Source organism: Ochlerotatus camptorhynchus, unplaced genomic scaffold, assembly GCF_037179485.1.
Source record: "Ochlerotatus camptorhynchus isolate MF236.1 unplaced genomic scaffold, CSIRO-AGI_Acam_v1.1 ptg000294l, whole genome shotgun sequence".
Lineage (NCBI taxonomy): Eukaryota > Metazoa > Arthropoda > Insecta > Diptera > Culicidae > Ochlerotatus > Ochlerotatus camptorhynchus.
Genome location: NW_027040783.1, coordinates 391,773 through 414,075, shown reverse-complemented (window position 1 = coordinate 414,075; position 22,303 = coordinate 391,773). Strand labels below are relative to the sequence as shown.

The window sequence follows — 22,303 nt, the reverse complement described above, 5'->3', positions numbered from 1 at the left end:
TACAAAATAAATCAAGATGTTTTGTTTAGGTATCGAATTGGTTTCCCCCTCATTGGAATCTTGTAGAGGGCTAACTTCACTCAGTCGCCTTCAATCAGTCGTGTGTTTACTTTCGTCGCGAAAGGAACATCTCGTGTGTGCTCTCTGCCGGTAAGAAAAAATAACGATGTTCCGCCGGTATCGGTTACCGCAAATTACGCGCGCCGTACTCGAAGTAACCCGGCACTATGCGGGTGCTCATCAGAAAGTTCCCTTGATAAGATTACCCCTTGGTCGTTTGAACGAACTGAAGGAAAAGCTAACCACCAATCCGGTTCCCTCCGCATCAGAATGGAGTGAAATTAGAAAAGGCATTCTGGATGAACGTCGGTTTACCGCGACCAATGTGGACAGTACGGTGCTGGGGTTGTGTAATACGTTGGAAAGCGGTAAATCGTACGCGCAGTTTCTTCGGGGGAGTGGGATCGAGATGAATTTGGCTATGATTGGGAAGCTGCTGCGGCTGTACCGGGTGCAGCACAGCGAAGGTTTTGAATTGAGAGAGGAAGATCGCCGGGATATTCTAAAGTTTCATAATGATTTGAGAGAGAAAAATACAGTGCTGGATGCGAATACCTGTGAACACTTGGTGGCGGCTCTGACGCTCACTGAACATTGGCGACTATCGTTCGAACTGTTGGACATGATTAAGCTAACCGGAATTCCGGATAGTGGCACGTACAGTTCTCTCATTGCAAAGTGCTTCCAAGTCGGCGATATCGAAGCCGGTTGGAAGCTGCTGGAAGAGCAAACCTCGAACAAACGGTTACCGAACGATGAAGTTTTCTTGGCTTGGATCGATCACTGCCTGAGGGATGGCAATAGATTCGTGAGTATTGTGAGTTCCTCACTGTTCATTGGTTAATTTTTCCTTCTTACAGAAAGAAAACCTCATCAAAATGCTGTCGTTCACGGATGCCAAATCGATATTCCTATCGAAACAGATAGGCTCCGCCCTCAGAAAGCTCCCTTCAGAGTTAGGAATTCGTGCTGCTGAAACACGCGTTACCGATGGTGGTAAATGTTCCCACTGCAAGTCCTCTCTGGCCAGCATTGTCGTACCGGAGGAATCGTTCCGTGCTCTGAGGGATACCTTTGTACAAGCTGTGATCATCAAGAAGGAAATCTTCAACAAAACCACACCGAAAGAATTGGAGCGCTTCCAGGTGTTTCTGAAAAAGACCAAACCCTACGACGTGGTAATTGATGGCCTGAATGTGGCCTTTTCGACCGGCAATCAAAAGTCTCCCATCGTCTATGCCATGCAGATTGCGTCCGTTGTGAAGCACTACGTGCGCCAGCGGAAGCGGGTGCTGGTCATCGGTCGACAACATATGGACCGATGGCGTTCCAAGGATATGAAGTACATCAGGGAGAATGCGTTCCTCTTTCTGACGGAGGATTTGTCACAGGACGATCCTTTCCTGTTGTACGCTGCGCTGGAAAGTGGACCCCGTACGGATTTCTTCTCGAGGGATCTGATGCGGAGGCATTCGAGCCTGCTGGGTGATGAGTTGGGCGGTGTGTTCAAGCGGTGGCAACAGGAGCATCAATATTCGCTGCTTTCGATAACGGCCGATGGAAGGGTGATCATCAAATCCCCGTTTAAGCACCAGATGTTTGCCCACTGCTTGCCGGGGGATGCAGACCGGTGGCATGTGCCGTTGGTGGAAGATTGTCTGAAGATACCCAGGGTGGAGAAGCAAGCGAGCTGGTTGTGTTTGAAGTTTGATTAGAGTATTAGAGGACGGTTTAGTAATGGGAGAAGTTATGTGGTGAGGGTTGTGCTTTTGTAGAACTTTAAAGAAAGCCTTGCATTTGTTTTCAGCTGAGTGGTGAGTAAGGGAAATTGTGTTTAGAAATTCAGTGGTGTGAATTTGTCATAAATCGAATAAAAGGTGCAGGAGATAGTAAGCTAAATCAAAGCCCTTGGTGGATTATTTTCAGCAGATGCAGTATCCCAGGTAAGTCTTATTCAACTATATTTAATATCTATGAACTTTTTCATCATATAATGCTTTGAAATTTATTGGAATATTCCAAGACATTTATGAGTTTTTATCAACATTGAAATTGCTTCGAAGCGTTGAAGGAATTATTGAAATAATCCCAGATCTCTAATAGTTATGGAACTTTACGAAAAAGTCCTAATTTTACTGATGGATTTGAAGGTATTTGGGTTCTCTAAATTAGCCTTTTTTACATCACCCATCTATCATGGATAATTTATCGAAGTGTTCTGTAAATTCCGTGGCCATTTGTATCTATGTTCTAAAGCCTTCCAAAAGAGCCGCGCTAAGAAAATACACCATGTACAACACCCTACAACTCAAGGACCATTATGCGAGGATCAATCATGCGTATCAACGAACCAGTCGCCATTGTTATCGGCGTTATCAACGAAATGTTCAACGGAAGCTTCGATCTCACCCAAAAACTTGTTGGAATTATGTGAATGAGCAACGAAAGGAGTCTGGCCTTCCATCGACTGTGGTACTGAACGGCAAAGAAGCTTCATCCCCTCAGGACATTTGCCGTTTGTTCTCAATAAAGTTTGCGAGTGTATTCTCGAATGAGAACCTACCTGACGAGCACGTTTCTCAAGCAGCCAGTAATGTTCCAATGTCTGGTCAATCTTTGGCAGCTATCAACATCGACCTCGCTATGATATCTAGGGCGGCTTCGCAACTGAAGTCTTTATTTAAGCCAGTTCCTTCCGTCTTTCTCAAGCAACACATCGATAGCCTGGTGGCTCCTTTCTGCCTTCTGTTCGAAATGTCCCTCTCCAGTGGGGTGTTTCCAGTGCATAAGAACACGCAGAAAAATGGATTTTTGTTTCAGGGCCTAATGTATTTTGTTATTGATTCAAACATATTGTATCACTATTTCAACGAAACATATTTTTGAATCAACAAAATGGTTTTTAGAACCAACAAACAGATTATTGACTCTACAACCGGTTTGTTGATTCAAAAATATTTTTCTTTGAATTAACCGAATAATATATTTGAATCAATACCAAAAATATATTAGGCCCTGAGCCAAAAATATATCCATTTGAATTTAAAAATCATTTCTCTGTGTGAAGGAATGCAAAAGAAACATCGACAACTATCGCGGCATCACATCGTTGTGTGCCATATCTAAACTGTTCGAGTTGGTCGTTATGGAACCATTAGTCTCTCACTTCAAGCAGCACTTGAGCGAAGACCAGCATGGTTTCATGGCAGGGTGGTCGACTACTTCCAACCTTCTGTGTGTACATTACGGAGAGTATGACTGACCATATGCAAACAGATGTCATCTACACTGACCTATCAGCCGCCTTCGACAAGTTGAACCTGAACTTCAGGACTACTCAATAGACATATAATACAGAAAACATAATTTCTTTTCAGATTTTTAGGTGTAAACATAGACTTCCGCTTTTCTACCACTGTAGCAGTAACCAGATTTAAATAAAATGCTCCATTTTCAAAATAAAAGCATTTTAAGATTGCACTCGTATACTTCCCCGTGGAAAATTTTGAAACCATCATCACTTTCATAGTTCTTCTATTCTCCACGAGTGCCAACTTTGATTTGCCAATAGCGATCGCCAAACTGCATAGGCTCGGTATAAACGGCAGTCTCCTACGATGGTTCGCATCCTATCTATCTGATCGTTTGAAGTTGCAATCGACGACTGCCGATCTCCTTCGTTCCCTGCCACTTCGGGTATTTCGCAAGGTAGCCACCTCGACCCGTTGATATTTCTTGTGTATTTCAACGACGTCAATTTCGTCCTCGACGGTCCACGACTGTCGTTCGCAGACGACATGAAAATCTATCTCCGAATCCGAGTCATCGCTGATTGTCACCTTCTCCAACTCCAACTCAACGCTTTTGCTAATTGGTGCCAACTGAACCGCATGGTTGTAAATCCAACAAAATGTTCAGTAATCACGTTCTCACGAAAGACACATCCAATTACATTCAGTTATATCCTAGAAGGCGTTGACGTACATCGTGTAAATCACATTAAGGATCTGGGAGTCATCTTAGATTGTCAACTCACATACAGCCAGCATATCTCGTACGTGATCGACAAGGTATCCAGAACGCTCGGCCTTATTTTCAGGATAGATTAAAGTTTCACAGACATCTACTGTTTGAAGTCGCTTTACTGCTCCCTCGTCCGCTCGGTGTTAGAATACTGCTGCCCTGAATGGAATCCCAATTACCAAAACAGTGTACAAAGAGTAGAGTCTATTCAACGACGATTCATCCGGTTTGCCCTTCGACGATTGCCTTGGATCGCCTTCCAAGCTACGTTAATTGTCAGTTAATTGGTGAATGTCAGTTAATTCACCTGGATCCTTTGTGGAGTCGAAGAGATACGACAAGGGCCCTGTTTGTGGCAGACATTCTACAGGGTAAAATCGATTGTCCTTCTATTATTGTATTTCCTAGTATTGCTTAATTCATCATTAGAACCAAACCCAGTCTGTTGAGGTAGAACCAAATAAACAAATAAAATTTCCATATTTTCCGTACACCCTTAAACCCTCTAGGCAAACTTGTTTATGGCTATTGTCCGTTAAGATCTTTTAGCTATATTTATACTCGAATAAGTTGCAAAATGTAGAGAATCTTCTAGTTTTACTGGAATGCATCCATTTCAAGCGGTATTTTGTGATTAGTTTATTTTTCAAGAGATGTTGCAGACGTTGAAAGATCTGCGATGGTTAGTTTCGATAAATTCAGGACAGCACCATGAACGTTAGCAGAATTTTGAAGAACTTTAAGAAGTTCCAAGTATTTTAGAGACGCGGGAAAATGTCAGACCTAAAACACTATACCGACTGCTCAACGATGAGTTTAATTGAAGTCTGGTTCTGGTTCTTGGCTTCTTTAGTCCATTTATCTATCCCAGGACCAAAGAATGCATTCCTAACCTCAAAACAAAAGTTTAAAATTCTTAAATGATTTGAGTGGCAACATATTGAAAATTTTCATCATTCCACTTCATGTGAAATTTTGAAAGTTTTTATAATTTTATTAAAATCACGAACAAAGTAGAATACTGTAAGTTGCCAACATCTTTGATCTTTTTTCTAAAATTATTTTATTTTTTTTAATTCATCCTAAATTTAACTTATGATTTTCAGGTTTGTTGTAAGTAACACAAAGTCGTAGGTGGTACAAGCTCCAAACTATTGTTAAGAAGAAGACCCATCTTCATCCGTTAATGTTGGATAGTAGTTTGGGATTAATCACTATCTCTTAAATAAAGAGTTTTAAGTCTGAAATTAAATACAACTTTGGAAGTCGTCTTGGTGGTCAAATATAGTCAGTTTCTGAGTGTTACTCTCGAATTAGATGCCATGGGCATCATTTCGAGCAATCAACCTCTAGCTAGATTTGAACTCTCGAAAAAAATAAATCCAAACGGCTTGCAGTATATTTCAAGAAAACTTGCACTTTTGGAAATGCTCTGAAAATCCTCTGAACATGATCCAAAAATCTCCTGGAACTATGAACTTAACTTAACCAGAAAGTTTCTTAGGAGAGTCTAGCAAAATATTCTTCCTTCTGAACTTGTCTGGGGGTATTCTGGAGATGCTTACAAAACCCAGGGCTGTAAGTCTCCTTAATAAAAAAAAAATGCTCACAAGTCATAGGAACATGTCGTGAAAATACTCTCGATTGAAAATCCTTTAAAAATCCCTTAAGTTAGCATGCTCTCTAGTAGTTCCTTCGGCAGTAGTCGATACCTACTTACCTGCATTGAATTCAGATTAATAGTGTCCTTCAAGGTGAAAACTTGTTAATGTTAACTTAACTACAACCCAGACTACTCTGTGATTTCTTTCGGATAATGATGTGAACACCAAAGCCAAGACATAGTTTTAGCAATTTGCAATTTATTAATATCAACATCGTTTTTACTGTCCACCTCTCAATCGCAGAACCAAATGCAGTGTGCTTTCCTTCTGAATGTTGTAATCCGACAAGGTGCGGCCATCTTCCAGCTGCTTACCGGCGAAGATCAGACGCTGCTGATCTGGAGGGATACCTTCCTTATCCTGGATCTTAGCCTTCACGTTTTCAATCGTATCCGAGGGTTCGACCTCAAGCGTGATGGTCTTTCCAGTCAGAGTCTTGACGAAGATTTGCATACCTCCACGAAGACGAAGAACCAAGTGAAGGGTACTCTCCTTCTGGATATTGTAGTCCGACAAGGTGCGGCCATCTTCCAGCTGCTTTCCGGCGAAGATCAGACGCTGCTGATCTGGAGGGATACCTTCCTTATCCTGGATCTTAGCTTTGACATTCTCAATGGTATCCGAGGGTTCGACCTCAAGGGTGATGGTCTTTCCAGTCAGAGTCTTGACGAAGATCTGCATACCTCCACGAAGACGAAGAACCAAGTGAAGGGTACTCTCCTTCTGGATATTGTAGTCCGACAAGGTGCGACCATCTTCCAGCTGCTTACCGGCGAAGATTAAACGTTGCTGATCTGGGGGAATACCTTCCTTATCCTGGATCTTGGCCTTAACATTTTCAATGGTATCCGAGGGTTCGACCTCAAGGGTGATGGTCTTACCGGTAAGGGTTTTGACGAAGATCTGCATACCACCTCGTAGACGCAAAACCAAGTGAAGGGTACTTTCCTTCTGGATGTTATAGTCCGACAAGGTGCGGCCATCTTCCAGCTGCTTTCCGGCGAAGATCAGACGCTGCTGATCTGGAGGGATACCTTCCTTATCCTGGATCTTAGCCTTCACGTTTTCAATCGTATCCGAGGGTTCGACCTCAAGCGTGATGGTCTTGCCAGTCAGAGTCTTGACGAAGATTTGCATACCTCCACGAAGACGAAGAACCAAGTGAAGGGTACTCTCCTTCTGGATGTTATAATCCGACAGAGTGCGGCCATCTTCCAGCTGCTTACCGGCGAAGATCAGACGCTGCTGATCTGGAGGGATACCTTCCTTATCCTGGATCTTAGCCTTCACGTTTTCAATCGTATCCGAGGGTTCGACCTCAAGCGTGATGGTCTTTCCAGTCAGAGTCTTGACGAAGATCTGCATACCACCTCGCAGACGCAAAACCAAGTGAAGGGTACTTTCCTTCTGGATATTGTAGTCTGACAAGGTGCGGCCATCTTCCAGCTGCTTTCCGGCGAAGATTAAACGTTGTTGATCTGGAGGAATACCTTCCTTATCCTGGATCTTAGCCTTAACATTTTCAATGGTGTCAGAAGGTTCAACCTCAAGGGTGATGGTCTTACCGGTAAGGGTTTTGACGAAGATCTGCATACCACCTCGTAGACGCAAAACCAAGTGAAGGGTACTCTCCTTCTGGATGTTATAGTCCGACAAGGTGCGGCCATCTTCCAGCTGCTTTCCGGCGAAGATCAGACGCTGCTGATCTGGAGGAATACCTTCCTTATCCTGGATCTTGGCCTTAACATTTTCAATGGTGTCAGAAGGTTCAACTTCAAGAGTGATGGTCTTTCCAGTCAGAGTCTTAACGAAGATCTGCATACCTCCACGAAGACGAAGAACCAAGTGAAGGGTACTCTCCTTCTGGATGTTATAATCCGACAGAGTGCGGCCATCTTCAAGCTGCTTACCGGCGAAGATCAGACGCTGCTGATCTGGGGGGATACCTTCCTTATCCTGGATCTTAGCTTTGACATTCTCAATGGTATCCGAGGGTTCGACCTCAAGGGTGATGGTCTTACCGGTAAGGGTTTTGACGAAGATCTGCATACCACCTCGTAGACGCAAAACCAAGTGAAGGGTACTTTCCTTCTGGATGTTATAGTCCGACAAGGTGCGGCCATCTTCCAGCTGCTTTCCGGCGAAGATCAGACGCTGCTGATCTGGAGGGATACCTTCCTTATCCTGGATCTTAGCCTTGACGTTTTCAATAGTATCCGAGGGTTCAACCTCAAGGGTGATGGTCTTTCCAGTCAGAGTTTTAACGAAGATCTGCATGCCTCCACGCAGACGAAGAACCAAGTGAAGGGTACTCTCCTTCTGGATATTGTAGTCCGACAAGGTGCGGCCATCTTCCAGCTGCTTTCCGGCGAAGATCAGACGCTGCTGATCTGGAGGGATACCTTCCTTATCCTGGATCTTAGCCTTGACGTTTTCAATAGTATCCGAGGGTTCAACCTCAAGGGTGATGGTCTTTCCAGTCAGAGTTTTAACGAAGATCTGCATGCCTCCACGCAGACGAAGAACCAAGTGAAGGGTACTCTCCTTCTGGATATTATAATCCGACAAGGTGCGGCCATCTTCAAGCTGCTTACCGGCGAAGATCAGACGCTGCTGATCTGGGGGGATACCTTCCTTATCCTGGATCTTAGCCTTGACATTCTCGATGGTATCCGAGGGCTCGACCTCAAGCGTGATGGTCTTTCCAGTCAAAGTCTTGACGAAGATCTGCATACCACCTCGCAGACGCAAAACCAAGTGAAGGGTACTCTCCTTCTGGATATTGTAGTCCGACAAGGTGCGACCATCTTCCAGCTGCTTACCGGCGAAGATTAAACGTTGCTGATCTGGAGGAATACCTTCCTTATCCTGGATCTTGGCCTTAACATTTTCAATGGTATCCGAGGGTTCGACCTCAAGGGTGATGGTCTTTCCAGTCAGAGTCTTGACGAAGATCTGCATACCACCGCGCAGACGTAGAACCAAATGAAGGGTACTCTCCTTCTGGATATTGTAGTCCGACAAGGTGCGGCCATCTTCCAGCTGCTTTCCAGCGAAGATCAAACGCTGCTGATCTGGGGGGATACCTTCCTTATCCTGGATCTTAGCCTTGACATTCTCGATGGTATCCGAGGGCTCGACCTCAAGGGTGATGGTCTTACCAGTCAGAGTTTTAACGAAGATCTGCATGCCTCCACGCAGACGCAGAACCAGATGGAGGGTACTCTCCTTTTGGATATTATAATCCGACAAGGTGCGGCCATCTTCCAGCTGCTTACCGGCGAAGATCAGACGCTGCTGATCCGGAGGGATACCTTCCTTATCCTGGATCTTTGCCTTGACATTCTCAATGGTATCCGAGGGTTCGACCTCAAGGGTGATGGTCTTACCGGTTAGAGTTTTAACAAAAATCTGCATCGTTGAAATCTCTGTTGAACAAAAATAGAAACAAGGAAGCAGACGTAAGTAACTAGTTCATTGCGAAATACGATCAGACAAAGGTTGATTCATTGCTTCGTGCGCGACACGACGTGTTTTGGTTTCGTTTTTGCGTCTTCGTAACTGCTGTGGAAAACCACTAACGATAATGACGTCACACTGTCGACGCCCCACTTTTCATTGAAAATTGAGTTGATGTTTTTCTTTAAATTACGTAGTTTACTAATTACGCTTCAGCGAACACTTTTACTCAAGGCTTTTAGTTCTGAAGTCTAATAATAATTTTAAAATTAAATCAAGGCCTATTTAATTACGAGCATGATCCATCTTTAATTAAGTTAATATGACAATCAAGAACCGTCTTCCAACTGATTGAATTCTACCAAATCCTATTCACATTAAGAATCAGGCCTTGCGATTATCAATGGACTATAAACTACGCTGCAAATTTTCATCAATAATTTTAAATTTCATGGTCGCCATTTTGCGAAAAATTTTCCCTATTCAAAGCACAAAGCAATCATTGACGCACAGATTTTCAATCGTTCTAACTTGACGTTGCACACCTACCTTATTATGGGAAGATTCCTTCACCGAGATGCACTTTCACAAACTGTTCAACTATTAACAAGTCTTTTAAATGTTCCTCACTGTCACTCGGATGTCTGGTAATTCCAGTAATATCACTTTTCACAATCCACACAAAGAAGTAACTGCCTGGCACTGTTCAATCAACGAAGGCGACGGTTAGTTGTTCACTTCACTATGAAACGTATGCGATTAAGCTGGTTTGGTAGCACGGGGGTCTTTTATAGCCAGCGACTGTCGTTCGAGAATATTGTAGAAACATATATATGTATACCTATGAGTGCTTGGATCGAAAACAGTGGTGTATCATCATCTACCGCAGTATGCTGTGTGCTTTGTGTTTGTGTGAGTGGGTTTTTTTTTCATTCTGATTTTCTACCTTGAACGGTGCAGTTAACTTCTGCGGCGACGTCAATGTACCTATCTCTAGCTAGCCAGCCTATCTCGGTTTAGGATGGGAATATCCTGGATTCAAATGGTTTAGTTGATAATATTTTGGATTTTCAGATCCGCGCCTTAAAAATAGATTACATTCGAGCAACAAAGATGGATGGTGCAATTTCTGTGCAATTTGGGATTTCAATTGATTCACTTTTGTTGCACCGATTGCTGTATTAGTGCAGTGATGCAGTTTTCATTGACGTCAGCCCACTCAATCAATACTGGGGATTTTCTTTCTTGTCTGAACCAGGCAATTAGGATCGGATGCAAGCTAGCAACTATGTTTTGTTATTAAACTTCAAGTAGTTTGTTTTATTGTACATATGCATAAGTATATTAACTATGATCCTAAATTATAAATTACACCATTTTGGTAGTTTCGCTACCAAAACATCCACTTCGGTTATCTAGGCAAGTCTTGTAGGCAGTTCCGTATTCGGTAAAGTTTCAATTTCCCAGCGGCATGTGTGCTCCGGTTTGCCGTCATTGGCCGCCCTTTAACCGAAGGACCAAGTGCACGGTTGATCCCTTGATGATGCTGTATTCCTGCAGGGTACGTCCGTCCTCCAATTGCTTACCGGCGAAGATCAAGCGCAGCTGGTTTGGTGGCATTTCCTCGAGCTTTTCCGAAATCTTAACCCTCAGAGTGTCGACTGTGTCCTCGGGATCGGTATCGATGGCCAGGGTTCTGCCGGTTAACATCTTGACGAAGATCTGCATGTTGCCACCTCGAAGGCGCAGCACCAGATGCAGGGTGGATCCCTTCTGAACATTGTAGTCTGACAGGGCACGGCCGTCTTCCAGCTGCTTGCCAGCGAAGATCAAGCGCTGCTGATCTGGAGGGATACCTTCCTTGTCCTCGATCTTGCCCTTGATGTTCTGAATCGTGTCAACGGCTTCAACATCGAGGGTGATGGTTTTGCCCGTCAGAGTCTTGACGAAGATCTGCATATTGATTCCTGAAATAGAGTCATTGTGTGGGATTCATCAGACGACCATGATTACAAAACTTGGCATACTGAACAATGGTTATGTCACCTAGTCAATTTCCGATGCCAACCAGAACTTGGCACCGTAATCGATAAGGCTATAACGGAGTGCTTTCTTCCTTGTTTGCATCTTTTGTCCTGCTATTATTGATTATTTTGTTTTCAGAAAGAATTCCGTACAAGTGCCAGATGATATTGTTGGTAGTATGAGTAAAGTCAGACAGTGCTGGCAATGGTTGCACCCATACGATACCGATATTTTGATTCGGATCATTCACCAGTATTGGTAGCCCATTCACCATTCACCAACACTGTCTCACCGTTCAAATCTTCCACCCCAGGATGAACTCCTACCTGTTGAGGGAGGTAAACTTTTCACTTGATGAAATTCTAAACTTGAGAACTACTAGCTACCAGGAGCCACTTAGTTCTTCTCACTGTTAATCTGGTAGTAAAACTTCGATTGACAATAGATTCCCCGGTAAGATGCTTTTATAGTACGCACGTTACTCGTAAGCGATACTCGTCGGAGGAAATTCATCCCGCATTCCCCGATCGAATTTGGCTTCGATTCAATTCGTTCAAACTTTTCCTCCTCGTTGCCAATCTCGTCGAATTGGTTAATCGAAACCGCATTTTCCCCCGAATCCCCAACGAAAGGATTCCCGAACTGATTCAGAAATTGCACCTTGGCAGTTCATTTTGGCAGCGCTGTTCCGCGCGGTGAATTTCGTCGCATTCACTCCTAGTAAAAGCGCGATGAACAACCCGGCAGGTCCGAATGTAACGTCATGCAAGTCGGTAGGTAGGTAGGTACGTTACAGTTGGCGCGAAGTTTGAATCTAAATCCGGATGTCTTGTTACATAAAGCACGCCGATGGTTGTAAATATTTGTTTGGCTACTTTCTCAACCGAGAAGACAAACAAGCGACAAAATTGTCTCGTGCTGCCCCGGTCTGGGATAGGTATTGGGTTATTTTGTTGGGTTCAAGATCTACCGAACTCTTGATTTCAGTTGGCTTCGTTTCAGTGTTCGAAAATATACCTCTATGTTTCAATGATAGTTTGAGTTACACAGAATCTTTGTACCGATGTACTGTATCAAATCTGGAAGTTTGTATTGGCTTTAGCTTTTTAGAGGCTTGGACACTTTTTTTTTCAAGCCAGTCTGGTAACTTTTTCTTGTAATCAGTCACTATTTCCAACATTTTTCGCGTGAATTTATGTCAAGATTGGTCATTCTTCTTGCAGTTTGTAGACTCTAATAGTCCAATCAATGCCTACATTTTGATCTAATTTTTGAACAATTCGAAGGAGCTTTTTGACGTTTAATTGTCTTTCTGTATCTACAGGATGTCTACTCATTTGGCTTTTCCAGAACTTTAACGGATAATTTCCAGGTTTATAATAAGAAAATTATGTTTTAAATGCGTTAAAAATATGCCATTTTTTATCAAGCAACAACAACAGCAACTAACGCAAACGTTTTTAAGATTTGACAATTAGTTTAAAAAAAACAGATTTACAATCAAATCCATCCCATCAAATGTTGAAGTTTAACACTTATTTAATTTTAGTAAGTCTAAGATCTCAAAATATGTAAAGTCTTGAAGATTCCTATTCCATGTACAAGTTCAAGATGTTGAAAATTTCCAAAGTGCCAGAGTTAAGGAAAAGCAAATAAATGATTTATTTGAAGTTTAACTTTATGAAGTATTGGAGATCTTCAGTAAAGTCCCATTAACTTCACAAAAATTTCACACAACAGAGCTGAGAATTTCAGTAAAGCATTGCGGTAACAAGTTAACATCATGCAAACATGGGGAACTTACTGGGAGTTTTAAGAACCTCAAAGCGGTTCTTCCGAAAAACTGCAGGAATTTTTAAGAAGTCTTGAGGAAAATTGTGGAAACATTAAGAAGTTCTAAGTACATCAGGAAATCTAAATCTAGAGATCTTTGGGGAATTTCAGATATCTTACGGGCAGTTTCCGCAACTTTTGTCTTGACTTAAGCAGTTTAAAGATCTAGAACCGTGCGTTTAGAAAAAAAAAATCAGGATAGTTTCATGATGGGCTGAAAAAAAAATCGCGGATACTTGAGATGTTCCGAAAATCTCAGGGAATTACATAGACCTTCAGAGATTTTACGAAAGCTTCAGAAATATTTCAGAAACTTCTCAGAGGTCCAGAAAATTTAAGAATTCCATTTATTTCAGAGCAGAACCGAGATCGTCAATAGAGTTGAGAGCTTCAGGGAAGCTCCGAGAACATCAAGACAGATCAGAGCATCAAAGGTCAGCACAAATTTATTTCAGGCAAATTGCAGAAACCTTAAAGAAGTTTCGAAAAACCTCCGCAAAATTCCGAGATAATTTCCGGAATGCAATGGAAAATATCTGGAAAAATGGAGAGTATTTTAAGGGTGTTATATAATGGTAATTTCAAGAACCTAAAAAATATGGAAATAAATATAGCTAAATTGATTAGAGAACATCAACGAAGTTCCAATAATTAAAAACTAATGCGAGAACATTTAGCATACACCGATATCTTCAAGAAATTCAGAACAATCCCATTATCTTAAAAAATGCAGCGACTTTCAAGGAGTTCAGTGGAATTATGGGATATTGCGAAAACTGTAGCGTCAGGGAATTAAGAATATATATCAGAAAATTTGCCGGAACATAAAGTTTAAAGAACTTCAGGTAAGCATATGAAACTTCAGGAATGTCCAGATAAGTTCTAGAAAAAATAGTGATTTAAGGAAAAGTTCCGTCAGCGTTTATAAAATTTATAAAACTGTAGGAAAATTGTAGAAACTTCAAGGCAATTCAATTAATTTCAGTAAAGTTGCGGGTTCTTATTAAAAATTCTGAGAAATTCAGGGCAGTCTAGAGAACTTTAACGTGAAGTTTTTATTTTTCAAAAATCATTGGTGAAAAATCCAAGAAAATCAGTTTTTTCCTTAGTAAAAATGTTCACGCACTCACACTCACAACGCCGAAAAGTCATTCCTGCTTTAAACTCATAAAACTCACTCAAACGTCAATTGATACCATGCTAATGCTTGTTGTGTTAGTTTTCCAACCCCTGATCCACATACAATAGAATAACGCCAAAATATAAAGAAATTAATTTTTGAACTTGAATACTCATTGCACAGTGGTCCAGAATGCAGATTTAGGTGGAATGATATGTTTTGAGCCTGAAATTGAAACTTTAGACTAAAAGTCTCTTCTACAAAGTTGTTCCTTATAGTTATGCCCTCATTTTTATGACAATGAATTCTAGGGTGGTTCCTATTATCATTAAAATCAAAAATCTTACTTATTTGTTTGAATAAATTAGGGTTTACATTCTTCGGCAAAGTTATTGCTTAGCTAATTTCAAGCAATTTTGTAGAAAACAACTTTTTTGTATCTCTTAAATTGGCCGATTAAGAGCTATTTTCTTGAATTGAGTTAGGGTGGCTCTAAAATAAACAGTTGTTTTGCTCTAGTTTTCTTATTTCGAATTTCTCAAAAATTCCTTTCTTTTGGTGTTTGCAAACTTTTTTGTTTTACAAAATAAAAATATGTGTTGTTTGAAAAAGTTGTAGCTTAGTTTATTGCAAGCAACTTTGTCGAAGAATTTTTTTCTATCTCTTAACGTTCTCATTTTAGAGTAATTTTTCGGAGTTGACCTAGGGTGATCCTGGAAAAAATAGTTTTTTAGCGCTAACTTTTTTATTTGAGATTTCTCATGAAAGTCATCTTCTAGAGACTTTTAAATATTAATATTAAATATATTTTAAATATTATTGAGAATAACATACGCCCTTTCAAATGCCGTAGAAAAACTTTTTTTTTTGTTTGCCCCAACCAGAGATATTAACATTTGAAAAGTGCATATTTTTAGTATAAAAACAGCAATAACTCTTGATCGGCGAAAGATATTGACAAGCTTTGTGCGGTAAAAATTTGCGCCTTCTTAAGATCTAAAAGTTATGTCAAGACACCTTTGCTGAGAAATTCGAAATAAGAAAACTAGAGCAAAACAACTGTTTTTTTAGAGCCACCCTAACTCAATTCAAGAAAATAGCTCTAAATCGGCCAATTTAAGAGATACAAAAAAGTTGTTTTCTACAAAGTTGCTTGAAATTAGCTCAGCTATAACTTTGCCGAAGAATGTAAACCCTAATTTATTCAAACAAATAAGTTAGATTTTTGATTTTAATGATAATAGGAACCACCCTAGAATTCATTGTCATAAAAATGAGGACATAACTATAAGGAACAACTTTGTAGAAGGGACTTTTAGTCTAAAGTTTCAATTTCAGGCTCAAAACATATCATTCCACCTAAATCTGCATTCTGGACCACGATTTGGTGATTTTTACGACGTCGAATTTTGCATGCAAAACTCATGAGTTTTTGAGTTTTTCCGAACACAGCTTACCTGAGAAGTCTAGAGCGTTGTAAAAGGACATTTCTATCGATTAAAATGGATAAAGCAGCAGGCCGCAGCTGATTGTAAACAACCAAACACGGCTAATGTATGCGTTGCTTAGAGGAAACGCCCATAGAAGCGTGGACGCTGCTTAGATTTCTTAGAATCGATCGGAATTTATCCTATGAGCCGCACTTCCAACAAGTAAAGAAGGACTGTCGCAGTCGGTCCAACCTGATTAAGACCGCCCCCACCGATCCAACAATCGCGAAATCCGCTTCCGCGTAGCTCGAGCCATCATCGACAGTCGCCTACTGTACGGGGTAGAGATTACATGCCTTGCCGCCGAGAAAGCCCTCCAGATTCTGGAACCGGTGTACAACGGCTACGTTGGATCAGTCTCCGTTCTCCTGCCCTCTACCCCGGCCGACGCTGCATGCGTTGAAGCCGGTATCCTACCTTTTCGGCTCGTTTTCACCGCAGCTACTGCTACCAAAGCCGCTGCCTTTCTCGCTAAAACGTCGGGAAACAACAGGATCGTTGTCCTCGACGAGGCGAACCGACTCCTCCGCATGCCCGCCTATGTAGATCTCCCTCCAGTAGCCAGGGTCCACTGGCACGGAGACAAAAGTTGGCAATCGCATCAGAACAAAATTGACAGCCGAATCAAGGACCGCTTCAGGGCAGGAGACAACTCGCTGGCTTAACGCCGGACTCTTGGGGCGCACTACCAAGGTTATGAAGTTAGGTACACCGACGGCTCTCTCTCCAGGAGCGGAGTGGGAATGGGGGTCTCCGGAGATGGTCTGCTACCGGCCAACCGACCGATATTAGTCGGAACTGACTCACACAGCGTGATATTGGCCCTAACAACAGAAACACCGAAGCATCCGTGGATCCAAGGGACGGTAAAGCATGCGCCGCCCAACACAGTATTCATGTCACTGCTGGATCCAAGGGAACGTGCTCAGGCCTCACCGGACCCAGGTCCACCGGTAATGTACCGCTCCAAGATGTCAAAAAGTTGATCAAGCGGACGATTCGTAGAGCCTGGGACACCGAGTGGAGGAACAACAGGACACACCACCTTCGGAAGATCAAGGCGACCACCGGAACCTGGAAGGATCGACCAAACCTAAGAGAACACCGAGTGGTGTCAAGGCTGGGCACCGGGCACAGCAGAGTCTCCCACAACTTCGAAGGAACACCATTCCGGAGGACCTGCGAAACCTGCGGAGTGCCAGCCACCGTGGAGCACATCCTCGTGAACTGCGCGGAGCTGGAAGACCTTCGGGCTGCCTTCGGCTTGGAGTCAATCAGCATTCGGAACCTGTTGGGCGACGAGTCCCCGGCAGCAGCCGCCTTCATCACCTTCCTAAAGGAGGGGAAACCTTTACAACAATATCTGAGTGTTACTTTTTCTATTTCCACTTTGTTGGCCCTTTTGGCAGTTTTCTACACCTTTTCATTCTAGCAAGATAAATGTACCACAGCCAAGATTGGGAATCTCCTTCTATCTTAAGAGATAAACTAGCCATATGGCTAAAAATCTCTATAATAAAGACCTAAATCAATTATTTCGTTTTGATTCCAAGAAAAGTACGGGAGCTTAAAGAAGTTCCAGAGATATCCGAAAGACAGAAGTGCAGATAACTTCGAAAACTTCATAGATACCTATGTAACTTGAGGGAAGATCCGAGAATTCCAAAAACTGTCATGAACATTATTTCGCTATTTCGGAGTATTTCAAAGAAGTTTAGTAAGCTCCAAAAATAGGAGGATGGAGGATGTCAGGGAGAGTTCAGTTCCGTTAATTTCAGAAAATTCAGAGATGTTAAGAAAATTATTTAGATCTTCACATAAGTTCAGAAGTTCACGGAAGCGTTTAAACATGTTTGGGATAGTTCAATTAAATTCAAGGTAGTACAACAAGCTTCATGAGAACTGCAACATCTTTAGAGAAGTTTCGCGAACATCATGAAAGAAGAGAGAATCTCAGAGTAGTTCCATTAACGTTAGAGGAATTACAGGGCTGGTAGCGAGTAACTTTTTAGTGACTTGGTCACTTTTTTCAAGCCAGTCACTAAAAAGTCTCTTTTTTAAGGCCGTGTCACTAAAGTCACTTTCTATTGTAATAAGTCACTATTTCAAACTTTTTTAAACGAGAATTTATTTCAAGATTGAAGATTGTGTTGAAGACCTGGTATAGAGTTTTTTTTACGTTTAATCGTTCTTCTTTATCTACAGGGTGTCCACTCATTTGGCTAAATAAAGTTCCCTAAGTTTTCCAGATTTTTCCAAAACTTTGGCGAATATCTTCCAGGTTTATAATAATAATGCTATTTATGAAATGCGTTAAAAATATGGTTTAAACTCAAACGTATTTAACATGACAATCAGGTTTAATGAAACAGCTTTAGCTCAAATCCATTAAATGTTGAAGTTGAACACTTACTTCATTTTAGTAAATCTAAGATCACAACATTTTTAATGTCTTGACGTTTCGTACTATCAAAAATGTGGAAACTTTAATGAAGTTCTATTGATCTCAGAAAAGCTAGATCTAGAGATCTTTGGGAAATTTCAGCGATCTTAAGAGGAAGTGGTTTAAAAATCTATAATCGTAAGTTTAGACAGAAGTTCCTGAAATTACAGTATAACTTCGAAATTTTCACAGGTACAGAGATCTTCAGAAACATTTCGAGAACTTCATAAAAAAAAGTCTATTTTGAACCTAAGGGAAGATCCGAGAACTTCAGGAACTTTTATGGGCATTTCGGGAGCATCTCAAATAAGTTTAGTTAAAGCTCCAAAAACAAAGGGAATTTTAGGGAAGTTCAGTTCAATTAGTTTCACTAAATAAGCGGGAAATTTCGAGAAGTTCCCCGATTTTCTGAGAACTTTAGAGATGTTAAGAAATTTATTGAGGTTTTCACATAAGTCCAAAAGGTTACGCAAGCTTAAACATTTTTAGAACAGTTCAATTAAATTCATGGTAGTACAACAAGCAAACACTTTAGAGAAGTTTCGAGAACTTCGAGAAAGATATTAATCTCGCTAATAAAGCTCTAAACAAAAAAAAAACTTCAAGAAAGAACAGATATCCTCAGAGCAGAGATATTCCAGAGCAGGGAAATTACATAATTTTTAAAAAAGTTTCAAGAAATTCATTGAATTGTTAACACTTTGGAAAAGATTCATGATCGTTAGGAAAATTGTGGAAACTTTAGGAAGTTAAATAAAAATGATGGGAAGTATTGCAAGCATCAGGTAAGTCTATCAAAGTACAAAAGAACTTAAAGGCAGTTTATTTAAATTCAGGAATATTTTGGGAACTTTCAAGTAGTTAATGAGACCTCAGATTAGTCCATTCCACATTCAACGGAGATTACTCATGAAAATTCGCATGGAGTTTACTATCTTAAGCTTATGCTTCACATGAAGACTAAAATTCCTCAGAAGTACCATGAATGCGGATTGCAGTTCATGTTTTTCTCATAGATTTTTCCCCCAGAACTCCCGTGGAATGAGGTCCTTAGAAATTAAAATAAAATTCCATGAGCCTTAAAACTGTGCAAGGAATTTAACTCCAGATTCTTGAAAATTTCTTGAAGTATTATAACATTTTATAAATTTATAAATTTATGTATTTGTTACTGAAGATTAATCCATTCTGGATCTATAAAGTTCAATTGTTGCCAGATCTGAGTTATCCACATCCCTCAGGACCCAAGAAAAACAACCCGCGATACCATTTAGAGATGTCTTGGCGAGCCAAGATCTCGACTATTTGAATTTAATTTATATGTTTTTAAAACGGATAGATCTGAGGATTTAGTAGTTAGTGTCATCTTGTGTTCTCCCAAGTTGTTAGCTGCCCATCGGTGTACCCCCATGTTTGCCTTTTTCATCAGAGTGTCGCTTAGTTCGAGATCAAGAGCACATTGCTCTCCAAACCTTGTGTTCACAATCCCTACCCTGCCATCCATTTGTTACAATTTGTTACCCCTATCCTCGAGATAGCCGCGATCAATGAATATTGGCTCCGCAAAGCTACAGCAAAGGAGCCTGGACAAATAAACGCATTATAAAAAAAAAAATAAAGTTCAATGTGTGAATGAAAATAACAAGGAATATGAAATATTTTAATTTTAAAATGCATTCTTAGTATGACAATTATTAAATTTCCTGGGAAATGATCACTTATTTCTTCAACATGGTCACTAAAATCACTATTTTTGACAGCATTGATCGCTACCAGCCCTGGAATTACATAAATTTTAAAGAAGCTACGAGAACTTTAGCGAATTAACTCTAGAAAAAACTCTAGAAAAGATCCATGATCGTTAGGAAAATTGAGAAAACTGTAGGAAGTCCTGAAAAATGCAGGGAAGTTTAAAAATTTGATGATAATTATTGTGAGCATAAGGCTAGTTTCTCAAACTACAAAAGAACTTCAAGGTGATTTCATTAACTTCAGGAAAGTTTTGGGAAACTTCAAGTAGTTCTGAAATCCTCAGAATAGTTCATTCCATATTCAACGGAGATTTCTCATGAAAATTCACTTGTAGTTCTCCTCAGCATTTGCTTTATATTCTGCCAAATTTCTCATAGAACTATTCTAGAAATTCACTTGGAACGCTTCTCTGAACTCTCTAAAAAAATATCACCAGAATATATTTAGAATACTTCTCGCAATTCTATTGAAATATTTCTCAAAATTTCGTTGGAACCATCCTCCGAATTGAATTTTCTTTCAATTTTCATCGGAATTACCTTGAAATTCTCCTCAGTAAGAAACCCTTTGGAAAGATTCTCAGAATTTTTATTGAATTCATTTCAGATTTCCTTTTGAATCTCACTTCATCCCTTTTTTCCGTGTTGCGTATTTTGATCACTGCGACCAGTACTTAGATCTATTGTGATGTATTCCCCGCTGTAATATTGCTTTATCAGCATGTCGTATCACCATTTTTCAAAACGACCGACATAGACTGACCGAAAGCGATTTCCCAGTCAGGTATTACATTTCGAATGAATTACACTGCTTGGCTGGGAACTGAATTCCAAATATCAAAGGGTTCTGTCAGTCCCTTATCCAGAAAAATACGTCTCTTATTGAAGATTGCTGTACAAGAGCATAGCAGGTGTTCAGAGTCTTCTTTTTCTATGCCACATAATCGACACATGTCCTCTTGAAGTTTTCCTATTAGCTTCAAGTAATATTTACATGGACAGTGTCCTGTTATTAAACCAGAGTACATACTAAGATCTTTATTTGATCGTTCGAGAATTTTGCTAGTCATTGCTCATGCTCGGATTAATAAACCGTTTCGACTGCCTAGTAATTAAAGTGTTGTTTCAATTGGTCTCCACTTTAATTTTTTTCCCATTTCTTGAACTCCATTCTAAGAGAGCAAGCAGAAACTCCACATAATGGTCCTGGTCCTGGTGTTGAGATGATCCAAGCCTAGCTAGTGTGTCGGCTTTCTCATTCCCTTGAATTCCGCAGTGACCAGGAACCCAAAATAGGTTCACTTGGTTTTGGCAGGCCAATTTTTGGAGTGACATTGCTCATTCCCATACAAGTTTAGAATTACATGTTGCTGATTTCAAAGCATTTAGTGCTGCTTGGCTATCAGACATAATAGAGATATTCGAAAGTCTATAATTTCTACGCAAGTAAATTTTAAAACATTCAAGAATTGCTTGGACTTCTGCTTGGAACACGGTAGGCCAGTAGCCCATAGATATTGAGATATTTATTCCTGGACCTGTTACCCCTGCTCCTACACGATTATCCAATCTAGAGCCGTCTGTATAAAAGACAATTGATCCTGGACGAATGTTTGGTCCCCCATTTTCCCACAAATCGCGATCCGGATCTGCTACATTGTAAAGACGATCGAAGTGATATTTTTCCTTCATCCAATCTTCATTTGGTATCACAAGATAATCAATACTGATCATGTTTAGGATGCTCATATGTCACCGTCGGATCCTTACTGCACTCCTTTCGGCTTCTAATTGAATAAATTGATACAACGAAAGCAGATAAAGCAGAGTATCTAGTGCCATACTTGGTGTGCTGCTCATTCACCAGTTATTGAGAGAGTAGCTAGTCTTTGCAGCCTCCTCAGCTTCTTCTGAGCTGATTTTTCTTTAGTTTTAGGCCACCAAACCAATGATGCATAGGTTATTCTGGGTCTTACAATCGTCAAATAAATCCAGTGGATCATTTTAGGTTGTAGTCCCCATTTTCTACCAAAAGTTTTTTTTTACTTATCCCAGTGGCGTTTCCTTAACCTCAATCTACCTGTGCACCAACTCTCAAAACATAAACAATTATCCAAATATTGCTTGCAATGGATAGATATCGAGTAAACTAGAAGATTAAGTGTATTTTTCAACCGATTCGAGTATGAATGTGGCATTAAATCTGATTTTGAAAGCTGGTACACAGGTAAAAAGTGAGGTAACGGGACGCCACTGACTTATCCAAAGCGCACTGATGACTTGCTCTAGATGCGAATTCCAATTTAGTTTGCTGTCACTTCTTCCCTTGGAATTACACTCACATTGAAAGTCTCATAAGAATTCATGTGCATTGCTCCTCATGATTTGTTTGGCAAACTCTTCAGGAATTATTTTAATTCCTTTGAAGATCGTCT

At 40.7% G+C, this 22,303-nt stretch overlaps 3 protein-coding genes across 5 annotated transcripts; 1 reads left to right on the top strand and 2 right to left on the bottom strand.

The window, feature by feature from the left end:
- Positions 1–101: 101 nt before the first annotated feature.
- Positions 102–2,058, top strand: mldr (mitochondrial ribonuclease P catalytic subunit). Of its 2 annotated transcripts, XM_065228586.1 has the most exons (3): positions 102–868; positions 921–1,811; positions 1,868–2,058. In XM_065228586.1, the coding sequence occupies exons 1-2, from the start codon at positions 167–169 to the stop codon at positions 1,773–1,775; spliced, it is 1,557 nt and encodes a 518-aa protein (XP_065084658.1). In that variant the 5' UTR covers positions 102–166; the 3' UTR covers positions 1,776–1,811; positions 1,868–2,058. The 2 variants fall into 2 exon arrangements, with proteins under 2 accessions (XP_065084658.1, XP_065084657.1); XM_065228585.1 differs by having other exon boundaries at positions 921–2,058.
- Positions 2,059–5,925: 3,867 nt separating this feature from the next.
- On the bottom strand, positions 5,926–9,971 carry LOC135706898 (polyubiquitin-C-like). Of its 2 annotated transcripts, XM_065228580.1 has the most exons (3): positions 9,756–9,971; positions 7,293–9,175; positions 5,926–7,064 (listed from the first exon to the last, which is right to left on the bottom strand). In XM_065228580.1, exons 2-3 carry the CDS (start codon positions 9,162–9,164, stop codon positions 5,967–5,969), a joined length of 2,970 nt encoding a protein of 989 aa, XP_065084652.1. In that variant the 5' UTR covers positions 9,165–9,175; positions 9,756–9,971; the 3' UTR covers positions 5,926–5,966. The 2 variants fall into 2 exon arrangements, with proteins under 2 accessions (XP_065084652.1, XP_065084651.1); XM_065228579.1 differs by having other exon boundaries at positions 5,926–9,175.
- A 559-nt stretch (positions 9,972–10,530) lies between these two features.
- Positions 10,531–11,772, bottom strand: LOC135706912 (polyubiquitin-like). The gene is made up of 2 exons (XM_065228597.1): positions 11,558–11,772; positions 10,531–11,173 (listed from the first exon to the last, which is right to left on the bottom strand). The coding sequence occupies exon 2, from the start codon at positions 11,163–11,165 to the stop codon at positions 10,698–10,700; it is 468 nt and encodes a 155-aa protein (XP_065084669.1). The 5' UTR covers positions 11,166–11,173; positions 11,558–11,772; the 3' UTR covers positions 10,531–10,697.
- Positions 11,773–22,303: the final 10,531 nt, after the last annotated feature.